We start from the raw sequence: 16,842 nt of genomic DNA on the forward strand, positions 1-16,842 counted from the left end.
TTTAGCTTTCTATTTGGATTAACTTAAAAAAAATTTTTTTTAATTAATTTATATGTGTTTAAAATACTATTATTATGTGCCCTTGGGTTTTATTTTTAGGCATATACAGCATGCTTCCAGTGATGAAGATCAGGGCTATAACATGTTATTTTTATAAGATGCCCAGATTTCTATGCAGGCAATATGGATGTATTTTGTGTATATATATATATATATATATATATATATATATATATATAAAAACTTATTATAAAGGTGAATGGAGAAATTGCTTTTTTAGTAGTACATGTGATTCAAAAGCAAAGGAAGCTGTTTCATGTCTGTTTTTCTCAGCTCATTCTATAATTTCAGTGGAATGAAGTCTACACAGTCTAGGTTTAATTTCTCATTCAACTGAAGTGATATTAACTGACCTAAGCTTGTTAGTATGTCACCTAGGAGTACCACTTAAACACTTGTAGAAGGGAACAGGTGTAGATCCTCTTGACTAAGGAGTTATTATGCATAAGCAAATTAGATTTATAGCTCAAAATATTGAGCACACTGTACAGTCTGCATTGAGCAGGCTGAATCTGGGCCAAGAGAGCATGCTGCAAGTTATAAGTTTCATAAAGCAAGAATGAAAGGTGAAGGATAGACAGTGGTGAGCTTTAGAGGTCTCTGAATTATTTTGAAAAAAAGTGTTTGCCAAAGAGTTCACACTGAAGTTAATTAAATACTAATATCTAAAAAAAAGATTTAATTTCATGGAAATATATATAGAATATTATATAAAGTGTATTTATACAAAGAGTCAAATGTTTCTGCTGAAACTATATAACTAAGTTATAGAGGATAAGATTTTAGTAACCTTTTAAAGATATTAAGTTTAATTCATAATATAGAAGATTAACTGAATAAATGCATATAAGGAAAATATGAACTAATGACTATATTATACTGAGAAAATCTTTATTGCTGAATGATTTCATTCATTTCTTTAATCAACAAGCAGCCATTTATTTAGGATGCTCATCTATCTTACCCTTTACTATAAAATGTAGAAAATAGTCCCTGATTAGATTCTGTATCAGGAAGACATAGAAACTATGGAAAGCAATGAAAGAACAAGCATAGGGGATTATTTAATGTGTGGTTCTGACTTTATGTAAAAATGCTGATGAATTAAGCAAATGGGAAAGACTTTTTAATAGGGGCAATAATACTGACTTTAATAGAGGGTTTAATGTAAAATGTAGGCAGCTGAACATTTAAGCAACTGCACCTCAAATAATAAAACCTATGTTTATGAGCAAATCATTTAAAATCATAATGTTCAGATATTAAGATTTATTGGTACTCATAACACCTTCTTTAATTCTGCCTTGCTTCTGTGAGTGGTGACTTCCAGGTGATACAAGTATGACAAAAATCACACAGAGCTGCTTTATTCACTTTTGCATGGCCATACTCCCTTAGCTAATTTTATAAAAAAGCAATCTTGTGTCTCAAAGTGAGCATTTAGTAATAATGACTTCGTAAATATTTACTGAGTACTTCCCACTGTTCTAAGCTCTGAGAAGACAGAGGTGAACAAAACAAGAACTTACCTCAAGGAAGTTTTTTAGGGGCCGGGAAACAGACATTAAACAAGTGGGTGAGCGTGAAAAACAGAGTAAAGTCCGGAGGGGAAGTGGTGGGGGGGAAGCGGGGGAGTCGGGAGTGAGAGGGTACCAACTGAGCATTGGGAGGCCAAAGAAGCATCTCTGAGGAACTGAAAGCTGAAGGGATGGGATAGGAGGAACAGCCATTTGAGGAGATGAGAACAAGTGGTCCAGGCAGAGAGAGCAGAAGGAGTTGGGGGAATTCAAAGAGGTCGTAAGTGTGGTGGAGTCCAGTGGGTAAGGGTAGGTCATGACTTAAAGAGGTTAGAGAGATGGTCAGTGACAGAGAGTGCAAGAGTCATTCTTTCTTCGAACAGTGGAAGGCCTTGAAGACTTGAAGCTGGGCAGGACTTTGAGAAGGATTTATCCCGTTGATATTTTGCAGTGATCATTTTGCTAATTGTGTGGAGAGTAGATTGGAGTGGGAGGAAGTTGCAACTCTAGTCCTTGTAATATGTGAAGCTGGCTTGGAGCAGGAGAGCAAATTAGGATGACAGAGAATGGTGGATATGTCTGAGATGTATTTATTGAGATAGAATGAACTTAATGACAGACCCGATGTGGGAAATGGAGGAATGACTTCCAGATTTCTAGATTGTTTCTGCTGGTTTTGAGTGTCTTGGTTGATAGTTTATTACATCAACAGGGAAAAAATAATTTGAGTACTTACTAATGATAATCTTCTATGATTGATTTACTTTTCGAGAATTTAAAGACATGAATAATAAATATTTTGTGTAAGAAGTTAATCGTTCTCCAGATTCTTTTCACATTTATAACAATAGTATAAGCAGCTTTTTAGAATTCACACTGTACCTTATCTTTACCTTGAAGAACATCAGATAAAGCGATGCAGATTTTTCTGGCCTTATGTATTATAAAATTTCACCAAACAAAAGATTTTTAATTCTGTTTCTGTTTTGTTGTACAGCATTTGCATTTCATCTTTATAATAATGTATTAACTTAAAAATGGCTTTTAAAACAGGTTGCTCTTTTCACTGTTTAGAGATGAAGGAATTTGAGGTTAAAAATGAAATGGCAGAAAGAGAGGCAGAATTAGAACTGAACTAACTGTAGTATTCTACAGTTTGCTTTCTAAATTCTGTCCGAAGTGGATGACGAATGATAGTGCAATTCGATCACTCATTTCAAGGTTAATTTAAATAAGAATCCAGAAAGGAAACATTTTGACCTCCAATTCAAATTCTCTGTCTAATTCTAGATATGAGACACTTCTGAATGTACAGTTGACCTTTCAACAGCATGGGTTTGAACTGCTTGGGCCCATCTTTACTTGAACTTTTCCAGTAAACGTGTACCACAGTCCTTCACGATCAGGTTTTGGTTGAATATGTGGTTACCGAATCTGGCAAACAGGGAGGGTCCACTGTAAAGTTTTATTTGGATTTCCCACCAAGTGGAAGGTTGGCACCCCTTAACCATGTTGTTCAAGGGTCTACTGTAATTACTGTATCTATTTTTAATCCTAGGATATCTTTTGAAAAAGAAAACAGGTTTTTTCTGTGGTCTTTGTTGATTAAGTTTGAATTCTTCCTGTGACATATTAAGTTGAGTTCATATTGGATGTTAAGATTTGACCTGAACTTCTGGTTGTCTGAAGATGAAAGAATTTGTTTCACCAGCATACATTTCTAAAACATTGTGGTCCTTTATAAAATTTAAAATAGTGATATCATTAACCATGTGATATCAGTGCCTTCTTTATAAATCAAGTGCAAAAAAGTTTCTGCTTGTTGAGTTATTGGATCCTGTTATTGTTTTTTCACTTATTTTGGGAACCAAAAGATATGTTGTAAAACCATCTATTAGAAGATGTGCAATGTCAGGAACAGATAAAAATAAAAATGGCTAGCATTCGTTGAGGTCTTAAGATGGGTGAAGCACTCTGTCAAACATTTTACAACTCTTTGTTGATTCTTCATCTCTTTGAATGCCCATGGCAGTTCTATATGGGCCGCAACTTAGGTCAGTTAACTTTCCCAAAGTCACAAAACTAGCAAATGGTGTGATGAGGTTTGAATAAGGAGTCTGACACCCAGGTCCTTCCTCTTAACTGCTCTACCACAGTTAACTGCCTCATTAGCCGATCATGATGTCAATAAATAGGTAATATGTCATTTTAGTTCCTAAGCCTTAGTCATCTCTCCTCTGATTACTATAGTAGCCTCTTCACTGGACCTGTTGCTCCCTTTGCTCTCCGGAGCCCATTTGGCCAGAGGGATCTTTCATTTATTTATTCATTTAGGAACAAATAAATACATTTATTTATTTAGGAACAAATAAATAAACTTTGACAAAGAAAACTGTGTATATTCAAAGTATACAATGCAATGATTTAATATATATTATACATTGTGAAATACTCACCCCTATCAAATACTTAAAACATCCATCATCTCACATAGTTCATTTTTTTTCTTCAGAGAGATCTTTTAAAGATCTTTCAGAGAGATCAATCATATCTTTCATTCTTGAATGAAAACTACTGAAGTGGTGTGGTAGGCAGAACAGTTCCTACCACATCCCGGAACTATACATGTCACTTTCTTTAGAAAAAGAGCTTTTATAGATGTGGGTAAGGTTCTTGACTGAGGGAGATTATCCTGGATAATTGGGGTGGGCCCTAAATGCCAGCACATGCAGAGGGAGGTTTGACCCAGACCTGGAGGAGGAAGCAGTGTGAAGACAGAGGCAGGGGCTGCAGTGATGTGGCCACAAGCCAAAGAAAGCCAACAACTGCTAGAAGCTGGAAGAGGCAAGTGCCTGATCCTGCCTAGGGGGGAGTGTGGCCTTGCCAACAATTTGATTTTGACTGAGTGATACTCATTAGGACTAATGGCCTCCAGAACGGTGAGGGAATACATTTCTAGGCCTTTCAGTTTGTGCTAATTTATCATAACAACCATAGGAAAGTGGCTCAGTGGTAAAGAATCCACCTGCCAGTTGTAGGAGATGCGGAAGACTTGGATTCGATCCCTGGGTTGGGACAATTCCTTGGAGTAAGAAACGGCAGCCCAGTATTCTTGTCTGGACAATCCCATGGACAGAGGAACCTGGCAGCCTATAGTCCATGGGGCTGCAAGGAGTTGGACACAACGGAGCAATTGAGCATGCACATAGAGGAAAGTAATACAAGTAACTTCTCATTTCAGATAGAATAAAACTCCTTACCATTCTCTAAAATGACCCTGACTAACTTTCTACCTCACCTACCATTCTTTTCTGTTTCTTCCATCAGGACAGAAGTCTTGTCAGTCTGATTTATCACTCTCTCCCCAGAATGTAGAACAGTACTTGGCAAAAATAGGCACTCAAAAATAATTTTAAAATGAGCATTGATTGAGCTTAATATTCTGAGACAGTAAATGTCTACCTGAAAGATCAATGACACATTGGCCTGAACCACTAATGGTATTCTTGGATGAGAAGTATAAACAGTCTATCAGTGAAGTGATACAGTGCTGACTGACATTTCTAGGGAGACCTTTTTTGCGGGGAGGAGTGGGAGAAAGATACATATTAAGGAAGAGATAAAGTAGACTTAATCATATGAAACTTGATTATTTAAGATCAGTATGTGTGGTACCCCCATCTTTTGATTCTGAAAAGACTTATCACTTCTACTTTTCTCATAAGTTTCTCCCAATGTGATTATTTGAGTATTTTATATCTACTGAATAAAAGTAGATTTAAAAGATTTTATTAAAATTTTTTTTATAGACAACCTTTGCTATGTAAATAAATATATTTGTTACTGAAAGCTTTACCTACTCTTTAAGTTCTGTTTCAAGTGGTACAGAAATGTGGATAACCAAGATAATAAAGTGAAGAACCCTCCCTGTGGGCCAGGCCTTGTTCTCAGCAGTTTAGATACATCCTCTTAAACTTCTTAACAATTCCATGCCATATATTTATTCTTGTTTGACAGTTGAGAAAACCTAGGCTGAAAAAATTCTGTTCAACTATAATATTTTGCTTAAGCATGCAATTATATAATTTATTCTTACCATACACCAAGAAAAAAAGAAATAGTCTTAACTAAAGGAGTTAAAGAGCACAGAGATGATACAAGTTGCCTTTTCCTTTGGTTTGTACTTCAAAAATAAAAGTACTTGTCTTCCTCACTGCCAGTGATGTTTTCTGAGAAAAGTTAAAAGTTAAGTTCTTGAAAAAAGAAGGGTTTTGTAAAGGCAACACAGTTCTACATAATAAGCAGAACATGATGTTCCAGACTCCCTGCAGGTCATAAAAAGCCCACAATAGAGTAGGTCTCTACTGACAGGCTAAGCATTTAAGGACACTCTGATGTGAAGTAAGGTGAAGTTATTCCTGTAATGTCAGATTGATGGAGAAAATTTATCAGGGTCAGAATTGGTCTTATGAGGAGTTTTTACAGGAAAGGAAGCATAAAATTGTGTAACTTATTCTTCCAGTTCACTAAGAAAAAAAAAAAGAAGTAGGATTAACCAAAGGATTTAGAGAGCATAGACAGATGGTATAAAATGACTCTTCTCTGGTTTATAGCTCAAAAATAAAAGTACACTGACCACAATGCATTCTGAAAATAATATCTGTGTTATATCTTTTTATGTATATCCATAAAGACAAAATAGAGTAACATCATTAATTCTTTGATGATAGTAGTAAATTCAGTGAAAACATTGACTGTAAATATAGTTGTTTTCTGGGCATATATAAAAATCACACAAGCTAGTATTCTTAATAGATCTAAAAATACTGCCTTTCAGTATGATAAATTCTAGTGGAGACCAGTGTTTTCACTTGAATTTCTTAGTCATTCAATCATTTGTAATTTTTATCCTGCCTACAGTAAAAATGAGCTGAAACTTCTGAATCTCTTAATTAGAAAATCTTTTATTTCTGTGATAATGGGACCACCATTACTATTTGAATATGGTTTCTGAGTTTAGGCATTTGGATGATAGAAAGGATAATTTATGGATATGTTTATCTATAATCCTCACAAAATTATAAAACTAAGAAGATACTCACATATTACACCATAATAAAGGTCTTTGTTTGATTTAAAACTGTATGGATTTACTAGCCTTTTGGTAGTTTGTTGAGGTAGATAGCCTAGAAAATGTTCCCATATCAGAACATCTTGACACTCTCGATGAGGTCTCACAAGCATTCTTTTAAATGTATGGTTAATTTTATTTTATTTTATTTTTTTAATTTTTATTTTTACTTTATTTTGCTTTACAATACTGTATTGGTTTTGCCATACATTGACATGAATTAGCCACGGGTGTACATGCTTAAAAAATAAAATAAAATAAATATATTGTTAAGCTTGTAAGAGAGTAAGGAATATTCAGGGCTCAGAAACAAAACAGTCTCATCCACTTCTACTTAGGTATGTGCAGGAAAGCATCATTCCCATTCTAACAATAATGGCTTGTGTTCACAAAACTCACATGATCATAACTTTTCTCAAGCCCATCGGAAGTGGTCACAAAGAAACAAGTGAACTCTATTCAGAAGAGCTCTCTGAAGAGCAATGGGACACAAGGATGCTGACTTTTGACAAGAGTTTCAGAGAAAGAAGTGGCCACCAGATAAAATCATTAGGAAAAATCAGCTAAACTGTTAAAAAGTTTTTAAAGATTGCTATCCGTTTGGAATAGCTCAGAGCTCCAGACACAGGGGAACTTGGCACTCACTTGTGGGCTCTTTGCCACATGCCCCCTTGGGCAGGGTAGGAGGCTAGAGAGAACCTGGTGATGCAGGTGTGACTGTTTGTTGATTCTTACTGGGGAACAGGGAACTACCCACTTCCTCACAGTGATGTGCGTGGACATATAGGGAATTTCAGCAGAAAGAATCGAATGAGAGTGCATACTTACAGGATGACCAGATACATTGCTAGCCCTGCTCTGCGCTATGTCTTCAGCCCCTTGGCTGTAACTAAATGGATATGTTTCAATATTGGCATGTATATCATCAATAGCAGCCCCTCCAAGGTAGGAAAACATGTCTTTGACTTTTCTCCAGTTTCTCAGAATATTTAGTGTGATGTTGGCACTTAATAAATAGGAGTTTCCTGGTGGCTCAGTGGTAAAGAATCCTCCTGCTTAGCAGGAAATGCAGGTTCGATCCCTGGGTTGGGAAGATCCCCTGGAAAAAGGAAATGGCAACCCGCTCCAGTATTCTTGCCTGGGAAATCCCATGGACAGAGGAGCCTGGTGGGCTGCCATCCGTGGGGTCGCAAAGAGTCAAACACCACTGAGCAACTAAATAGCAACAGCAACTTAATAAATAGCTGTGACTGAAATTAAAATTATATTATCAAAATTAGACTTTCATTGGCTTAGCGATTAGGATAGAAGGGGAAAGTGACTGACTAGAGAGAAAAGAAGGCATTACTTGCTTATAGAAATGTGTCACACTTTCCAGTGCCATCTCCCCCTGTAAACCATTTATAATTTCTTTTTTCAAAAAAATGTTTAATAAAGTGGAACATTTGAAATGGTTATTTATAGCTCTTGTATCCATTAGTTATTTCTTTGAAATGGGCACATCCTTTTTTTGCAGTGTTTTAAATTGTTATTTACAGTTCGAGTGTAAATCATGAAATTTCTGATGAGTCTGATTTATTATGTGTGAAAAATGACAGAGTTGTTCCAGCTCCAAGTTCAGTTTCAGAACCATGGTCTTGAAGTGCACTGATCTCTTTGGGTGTCCTGGTGATTATGCATGGCTGAATACTCCATTGCATGCTTGCAGTCATCAAGTGATAGTTTCTGTTGGTACAGGTGTTTCCTTTTCTGGAAAGATATCTTCTGATATTTTTATGTGTACCTCCTCATGAACCTTGCTGATCACTGAAACAGATTAAAAGAAGGGTAAAACACACCCTTTTTATTCCTGTCTGCCACCTCTTCTTTATTTTCCCCTCTCAGAATTTGATTTTTGATACTCTCAACTAGTTCTCCCCATCCTTCATGTAAGTGTGGAACATGGCAGTGAGTGACCAGGGAATGAATGAGATACTGTAGTTAAGTTGTTAAAGATATTTGAGGGTTGGCGTTCCAATTATTCATATTTAAATCAGTTGTAAAGTCTTTTATAAATAGTATAATTATATAGTAAAAAGAGTTGTTCACTATTACTGTTAAGTACTAAAAATTCCCATACAGTGACTCTCAGAACCCCAGATATTTTATATGTCATAGGTTTATATTTTAATATAAAATATAAATACTAGGTTAGTATTTTAATATCTGTCCCAGGTTAGTATTTTCATGTTTAACTCCCTATTATTTAATTTCAAAATAATCAGTGATGTTATCTCTAAAAATATACAAAGATACTTTGTAATTTTAGGATTCCTTTACCTTTAACAGCAGTCTTTACAGTAGATATGTTTATCAGTTTTATTTTAAAAGTTTAGTTTCCAAATACATGGGCCCAAAATATTTGCTCTTTTGGAATAAGCCAATGATTTATTTATGCTTCTCTGTGTTGTGTATTGTAAAGAGAAAGGCCTTCTGGATGCATATGATGTGGGTTTATTGGAGGCAGCAGTTTCCTTCTCTGCAAGGACTGTATTACGTTGTCTACAAAATGCTTTCTTGCAGCATTCATGCTAACTAAAGACTGAATTGAAACACAGAAGTGTCTAGTACATCTTCCTTCCTTGAGTGGGACTTGTTTTTTTAAAATTTGAAAGTGTACCATTCACTCATTTATAAAATGTCTTATTTCATTTTTGAGGAATTTGAGTTGGAATGCCAGCCACATGATAGTATGTAAGAGGAACAGTAACTGGCATTAAGGCATGCACTTAAGCAATAGAGGAATTTACTTTTCAGTGTCTTCCAAGGTCCATGAGGATGCACACTTATTTACCCAGAGAGTATGGATCTCACTATGTTTGTCCAGAGGGTGTGGCTCTGTGGAGGAGAAACAGGAACTGGTAAGTATCACATTCTTATTGTATTATGTTTCAGAAAAATATGTTTAGAAATCAATTGAATTTTAGCATTGATGAAGTCTCTTAGTCTGTGCTGGTTTCTTAACAGTGGACAGTCCCAGATGTTGAAGTCAGCACAACAAGAGAAAAACCCAAATCCTGATAAGACTTGAGGATTTTTCGAAAATTAAATGCAAAATAGTTGGGGCATATGTTGCTGCGGGAGTCAAGACTAAGTAATACAGTAAGAAGATGTGAAGTTGGAGAACTCCTCCTGTTCCTCCTTTGCATAAAGTTCGCACACGTCCAAAACCCAGGACTTTAATGACTTTAAGAGGGGCAGAATCACATCTCTTGGAACTTAAAACAGCAGACTCATGTGAACTGGAACGCACACTGTGGCCTTCACAATTTATTTAAATATTACTTTGCAAAGTGCTTTCTGTTTCTAAATAAAAGCTGTGCCTTCTGAAACCTGTAAGTGATGTATCCTGGCCACATCAAACCTTCTAGAAGTGTTTTCCAAATCCAGAATTCTTAGTTTGGAGCAAATGTTCTTTTTGGGAAACAGTATGAGAAGGGGATGTGGGAGGGTTATTTCAGAGACCAGTTGCTACTCTGCTTTATACCTTATCATTGCTTCTCTTTTTCTTTTCAGCCTGGAACTCTTAAGATACATAATTGAAAAAAACTTGTGAAATGACGTGTGTGTGTGTGTGTGGTACAAAAGTTTAAAACAAAATGCAACAGAAATCAGCCACTCTAATATGTGATTAGTGTTCTGGGAATGAACCCCACCATGTAGGCATCTGCCAAGTCTCTGACACTACCACCTACAGACTCAGGGTTGAAGTAAGCCATGCCTTAGTAAATGGTGACGAGGAGTGCAGAGTCTGCGAGGAAGAATTCAATCCTTGGCTTTGGCAATAGGCCAACAAAGCTTAGGTCTTAGAGTTGCCAATGACAAGCGTGCTGGCCTTGAGCAAGATGCTTGACAGCTCTGCGTCTTTCCCTGCTGCTGTAGAATGACAATGTTATCTCCTAGTCTGATGCCTGGCAGTGGCCCCACCATGCTGAATTAAGGACTCTGGGTACATGGTCTAAATCACAGTTACAGAGACACTGGGGTAGGAAAAATGGCAGGAACATCTCCATACTGACATGATAGAGAATTGAGAATGCATTTCTATATGATCCATTTTTACTTTGCCTTATATCTAATTCTCCCAATCCCTAATCTTTAGGACTCACTTCAAAATCTCTTGAAGCCACCTTTTAGGAGATGTGGACAAAGTGTGAAGGGAGAGAGCCACAAGAGCAGGAAGTTTAGGTGAAAGGGTAAGAGATATTCAGTCATCCAGCAATTACTCACTGAATGCCTGCTATGTGCCGTAGGAGTTGGGGATATAGTAGTAAATCAGACAAAAAAAATTCTGCAGTCATGATGCTTGTGTTCTAGATGTGGGAGATAGACTGTAAACAAATGACTGTGTTGTATGTTGGATAATGGTGATGATCAATCCAGTTGGGTCATGGTGAGGGCTGGGGCGGAGGGGTGGCTTTCAGTTTAAAATAGGATCATCAGGGAATGGCTCGCTGAAAAGGTGATGAGAGTAGAGGCCTGAGGGAGTTCAGAGAGCCAACTGCATGGAAATCTGGGAAAAGAGGAAATTGGGAGCAGATCTTTGTAAGTCATTGAAAAGGTTTTGACTTTTCCTCTGAGTGGGTTGGAAAACCACTGGAGAGTTTTGAGTGGAAAAGTGACATGATCTGACTTTAGAAGAATCTCTCTGGCTGCTGTAAAGAATGGTTAATAGAGAGACAGTGACAGAATCAGACACTGATTAGCAGGTTATTGGAGTAATTCAGGCTGGAGGTGATGGTGGCTTGGACCAGCATGGTAGCGATAAAGGTGATTGATGGTCAGATTTGGGGCAGGATTGACTGCTCATTTGATTATGGGAAGTAAGCAACTGAGAGGAGTTAAGGGTGACTCCAGAGTTTTGGGGTTGAAAGTTGGAAGGACAGAGTCATCCTGTATTGTTTACTGAGTTGGAGAAGATAGGAGGAGGAACAGGTTTTGGGGAGAGATGGGTTCAGGTGATGAGACTCTTACCAGATATCCAAGGGTGCTGTAGAGGAGACAGTTGGATATACAGTGGTCATTATGTAAATGCTCAGTTTGCACAAGTTGGTAAGTCATAAAACTTCTGTGTAAATGATTTAAATCAAATCTTTAAGAAGATGAAGCCATATCTATGTTTTATATATTAGGAAATAATGCAGAAAGACTAATTTTCCTAACATCACAGATATGAAACTTTGTTTTATGGATGCGAGTTCCACATTGTTCTACCAAGTTTATTAGTTATAAAAATAGGCATACAGGGGAAATTTCAGTAGTTATCGTAATTGATTAAACAGAGTAATGCTTTTGGCTATATTTATGTTATGCACACCTACATAGTATTCTAGAGAAATACAGATGAGACCTTGGTGAGGTTTATATGAAAGATAGGTTTTCTTTTGTTTTACTCTTTGATGTGTTAAACTATTCTAATGTAGACTTTGACTTTAAAAGGTGAGTAGAGATGGTTATGAATATAACTAATTTTTAAAAACATTCTTATATTAAGCAATATTCCTTTTTTAAAACAGTTTGCTTCATAATAATTTGTGTTCTTGTCACTTGTTTAAAGGGGAAAATACATTTTCACAGTCATAAGTGTATTCCTTTTTTATAGTAAAATGCATAATATTTTTTGAGGCAGAAATACAAGTAATAAAAACACACACAATTGTCTTAAGTTTTGGCATTATTGTTTTCGGGGGGTGGCAAACTGTACAATACAAATAGAAAAACAGAAACTGAGATCTGTTAAAAATGCCAATCCTATTATCTAAAGGTGTATGTACTTTTTATGATTTTTATGCAGTAAAACAATGGAATGTTATAAATTATCTAAGACATTTAAAACTTTATGTTGTCTATTGAGTTAAACAATCAGGAGCAGATTAATGTAGTTTTCTTAAATAAAGTATTAAGAAGAAGTACCTATCCTTAAAGGTCATATATAGTTATTCTGTAGAATATGACTGTTTGATTTCTATGACCTTGGATTTTTAAAAAATTATAACTTCTGATCTCTCATCTATGTAATAGCAAACTCTTTCTGATTACAGGAAGCCCTGCATGTTGCAGGGGTGGAAATGCAGTTAACGGCCGCAGTGTCGTTTTTGACCATCCTACAGGACGAATCGGTGTCAGTTCATACATATGCCCACTCCTTCCTCCAAGTCATCCTGCTGCACCTGGAGCACAGGGACGCAGGTCAGGGGCCTGGCATGCTTCATCCTACATGTGCTTATTGTTGCTCATATGTGGCTGGGATCTTTGAGTCATGGTAGTCTGATGACCATAATTGAGTGAGGCCGTTCTCCCTAAGAGTTTGTTGGTCAGTGGTGTGACTAAAATTCATGATGGCTCATTTTGGACCAATCCACAAAATTCAGTGCCGTTTGAAGCCTGAAGACCCATAGTTTATGCTTTCTTCTTAGATTTGCTTCTTATACAACACTTACATTTATAGTATTATAGTATAAGAAAAAAGTACACTTTGGGTTAAAGATAACACCTTGATATTATTTTTAAAAATATCAATGTTTACCAGATATTGGCTAAGACAGAAAAGCAGAGAAACTACTTACAGTTGCAATAAAGATAATTATTGCTATTTTATAATTAAAGTTTGTTGAAAATGTTAATGGCTAAGTTGAAACTGAATTTGTGAGATAGTTAACTTATGTTTTGTCTTTGTCATTCAGGTGTCAGCAATGCATGGCTGGAAACTCTTCTGTCTGTGATAGACGTATTGCCCAAAGATACCCTAAGGCATGAGGTAAAACTTTTATATATAAATTTTAATATTTAAGTTACTCTAAAGGTTTTTGTTTTTTGATAAAAATGGTATTTCAAAAAGAATAGAGTTATTTCCTACTCTGAAAGCAGCACATATTCATTATAGAAAATTCGAGTAGTAGAGAATATAGAAGGAAGAAAAATCATGATTCTGTACTTTGCTACTTTTAGCATTCTGATGTATTTTCATTTCAGAATTTTTTCCCTGTATATGGTGCTGTTTGACATATTAGTGATCATAATAAATTTATACATGTTTTTCATTTAGCATTATTTTCTTTATTATTTCCTCATATCACTCATTTGATAGTAGCTATAAATATTTTACTTAGTTATGAAATACTTAAGCCTGTTTTCAGTGTTTTTATTATCAAAGTAAGGCAATAGTGAACATTTCCGTAGAGCTCTTCCTGTTTTTTGGACAATTTCCTTAACTATAACTTCCCCCAAAATGGAATTATTGGGTTAGAAGGCATTAATATTCTTAAAACTTTAGACTAATAATATGAGAAAATGCATGTTAGCATTTCAGTTAAGTTTATATATTTATTTGGCTGTGCTGGGTTTTGGTTGTGGCAGGTGGGATCTAATTCCCTGACTCTGGCCCCCTGCATTAGGAGCACAGAGTCTTAACCACTGGGTCACCAGGGGAGTCCCTGAAGTTACAATGTTTTGTTTCAGTTCAGTTCAGTCACTCAGTCTTGTCCAACTCTTTGCGACCCCATGAATTGCAGCACACCAGGCCTCCCTGTCCATCACCATCTCCCGGAGTTCACTCAGACTCACGTCCATCGAGACTGTGATGCCATCCAGCCATCTCATCCTCGGTCGTCCCCTTCTCCTCCTGCCCCCAATCCCTCCCAGCCTCAGAGTCTTTTCCAATGAATCAACTCTTCACATGAGGTGGCCAGAGTACTGGAGTTTCAGCTTTAGCATCAGTCCTTCCAAAGAACACCCGGGACTGATCTCCTTTAGAATGGACTGGTTGGATCTCCTTGCAGTCCAAGGGACTCTCATGAGTCTTCTCCAGCACCACGGTTCAAAAGCATCAATTCTCTGGTACTCCGCTTTCTTTATAGTCCAACTCTCACATCCATACATGACCACTGGAAAAACCATAGCCTTGACTAGATGGACCTTTGTTGGCAAAGTAATGTCTCTGCTTTTCAATATGCTATCTAGGTTAGTTATAACTTTCCTTCCAAGGAGTAAGCGTCTTTTAATTTCATGGCTGCAGTCACCATCTGCAGTGATTTTGGAGCCCAAAAAAATAAAGTCTGACACTATTTCCCATCTATTTCCCATGAGGACAAATATAAAAATTAATTTATAAGGAACGAAAACAAATTTCACAGTATCTAACAATTAACTGCTTTTTTCTTTTGAAAAATGAATGTTTCACCCCTATATGTACATACAGATCATTAGAGAATTCACCATAAGCCTTAATTGAATTTTTTGTGTGCCTGATTATTTTTGATTGCTTGATTTATCATCATTCTTAATAATCCAGAAAGTGTAGTGATCCAGGTGGTAAACAACCGTGGACCTCAAAATGTAACTGAGGTTCTGTAAAAAAATATTTAGTATATTAAAATGTTCTTTGAACAAAATAGCTGACATTAATGTCAGGAATATATAAAGTTTTGTTAATTTGTTCTCTAAATCTTTTCTCTTTAGATTTTGAATCCACTCGTTTCCAAGGCACAACTTTCCCAAACAGTCCAGTCTCGTTTAGTTAGTTGTAAAATTTTAGGAAAATTGACCAACAAATTTGATGCCCTTGCGTGAGTATTTGTACACAATTTTTTGTTTACTTTATTAAATTGATTTAAAATGTTTAATGACTATATGTTTAATAATTATATTTGTACTACTCCATACTGTATACAGTTTAACTGAGTCAAATTTATAGAATATAGAAATCTCTGAAATCTACTGTTCAGATGTATTTCTTCTTGATTTGGCTTTTCAAAATCAGTAAGGGTAACTTTTTTCTTATTTCCCGTATTAGTCATTTCCATCATGTACCTAGTGTAGTTTTGAGGATCGCATGATATTATCTTATAGTCTTTAAAAATTGATAAATATGACGTAAAGATAGATTTCTGCTCTTTTCCATTATTGCTATGAATTCATTGTGTTGAATAATTTATCTTACTTTGAGGTTTTATGGAGATTGTTTATAATTTATTCGCTACTCTCTGCATAGATGACAAATACCAAGTGGAAAGAATGGAATATTATGTAATTATGATGCAAAAGTGAGATATAAAATTGAAGAATATTTTGGTTGATGGCTGCTAGAATCAGATAGTCCATTTGGCCATAGCCTTTTATCTAGCTAAGATGTTTTAGCTGCCAATTCCAAATTAACCCTTATTTTTAAAAGATTCTGCCGTCGTTAAAGTAGCTGTTAACATGAAAATATAATCACATATATTAATATACATTGTAAACTGTTGTTGTTCAGTCGCTCAGTCATGTCTGATTCTGCCAGCCCAGGTACTGTAGCATGCCAGGCTTCCCTGTCCTTCAGTTTCTCCTGGAGTTTGCTCAAACTCATATCCACTGAGTCAATGATGCCATCCAACCATCTCATCCTCTGTTGCCCTCTTTTCCTCTTGTTCTCAGTCTTTCCTAGCATCAGGGTCTTTTGCTCTTTGCATCAGGTGGCCAAAGTACTGAAGCTTCAGCTTTAATATCAGTCCTTCCAGTGAATATTCAGAATTGATTTCCTTTAGGATTGACTGGTTTGGAAACTATAAAGCTCTATATTAAAGTATGTTGTTATTAAGCTAAGATTTTAAGGATAATTTCTTGAAAATATTAATTACTCTAAAATACTTATTTGTGTGTTTCTTTCTTCTCTCTCTTAGCATTAAAAGAGAAATACTTCCCTTGGTAAAATCACTATGTCAAGATGTAGAGTATGAAGTTCGATCTTGCATGTGTCGGCAATTAGAAAATATAGCTCAGGGCATTGGGTAAGTATACTTTCAATTTCTTGTCACATTTTTGTTTCTGGATTGTCAGACATGTGTATCCTGTTCTGTATTCCATGAAAACAGGCATTTATTTGAAGAACTAAACTTTTTATGATCTTTAAAAGTGATCATGGTAAGTACGTTCTGATGTGTTTGTATTGAGAGAGATAAAAGTGAAGCTTGCTTATTTCATTCACCTTTTTGTTCGTATATTTTACCCCCTTTTGACATCATGACAGGGTTAGATTGTAATTACCAGCATCTAAACTGGTAAATATGGACTCCTACAAAGGTAATAGGATTGGGCTGTCCTTCGACTTCTATCCTGTAT

General features: G+C 36.0%; 1 protein-coding gene across 5 annotated transcripts in view; it reads left to right on the plus strand.

Annotated features, from left to right (window-relative positions):
• The window catches only part of PPP4R4 (protein phosphatase 4 regulatory subunit 4), a 103,727-nt gene that overhangs the window by 39,835 nt on the left and 47,050 nt on the right, over positions 1-16,842 (plus strand). For 2 of the 5 annotated variants that reach the window (XM_042235416.1, XM_042235417.1), the window contains exons 4-8: positions 9,516-9,608; positions 12,789-12,936; positions 13,431-13,504; positions 15,205-15,311; positions 16,404-16,511. In XM_042235416.1, coding sequence (XP_042091350.1) covers positions 9,516-9,608; positions 12,789-12,936; positions 13,431-13,504; positions 15,205-15,311; positions 16,404-16,511 — 530 coding nt within the window. Of the gene's footprint in view, positions 1-9,504; positions 9,609-9,714; positions 10,087-12,788; positions 12,937-13,430; positions 13,505-15,204; positions 15,312-16,403; positions 16,512-16,842 lie in introns of those variants that run through there. The other 3 variants (XM_027957357.2, XM_060401906.1, XM_027957358.3) reach the window with 2 other exon arrangements.

Source organism: Ovis aries, chromosome 18, assembly GCF_016772045.2.
Source record: "Ovis aries strain OAR_USU_Benz2616 breed Rambouillet chromosome 18, ARS-UI_Ramb_v3.0, whole genome shotgun sequence".
Lineage (NCBI taxonomy): Eukaryota > Metazoa > Chordata > Mammalia > Artiodactyla > Bovidae > Ovis > Ovis aries.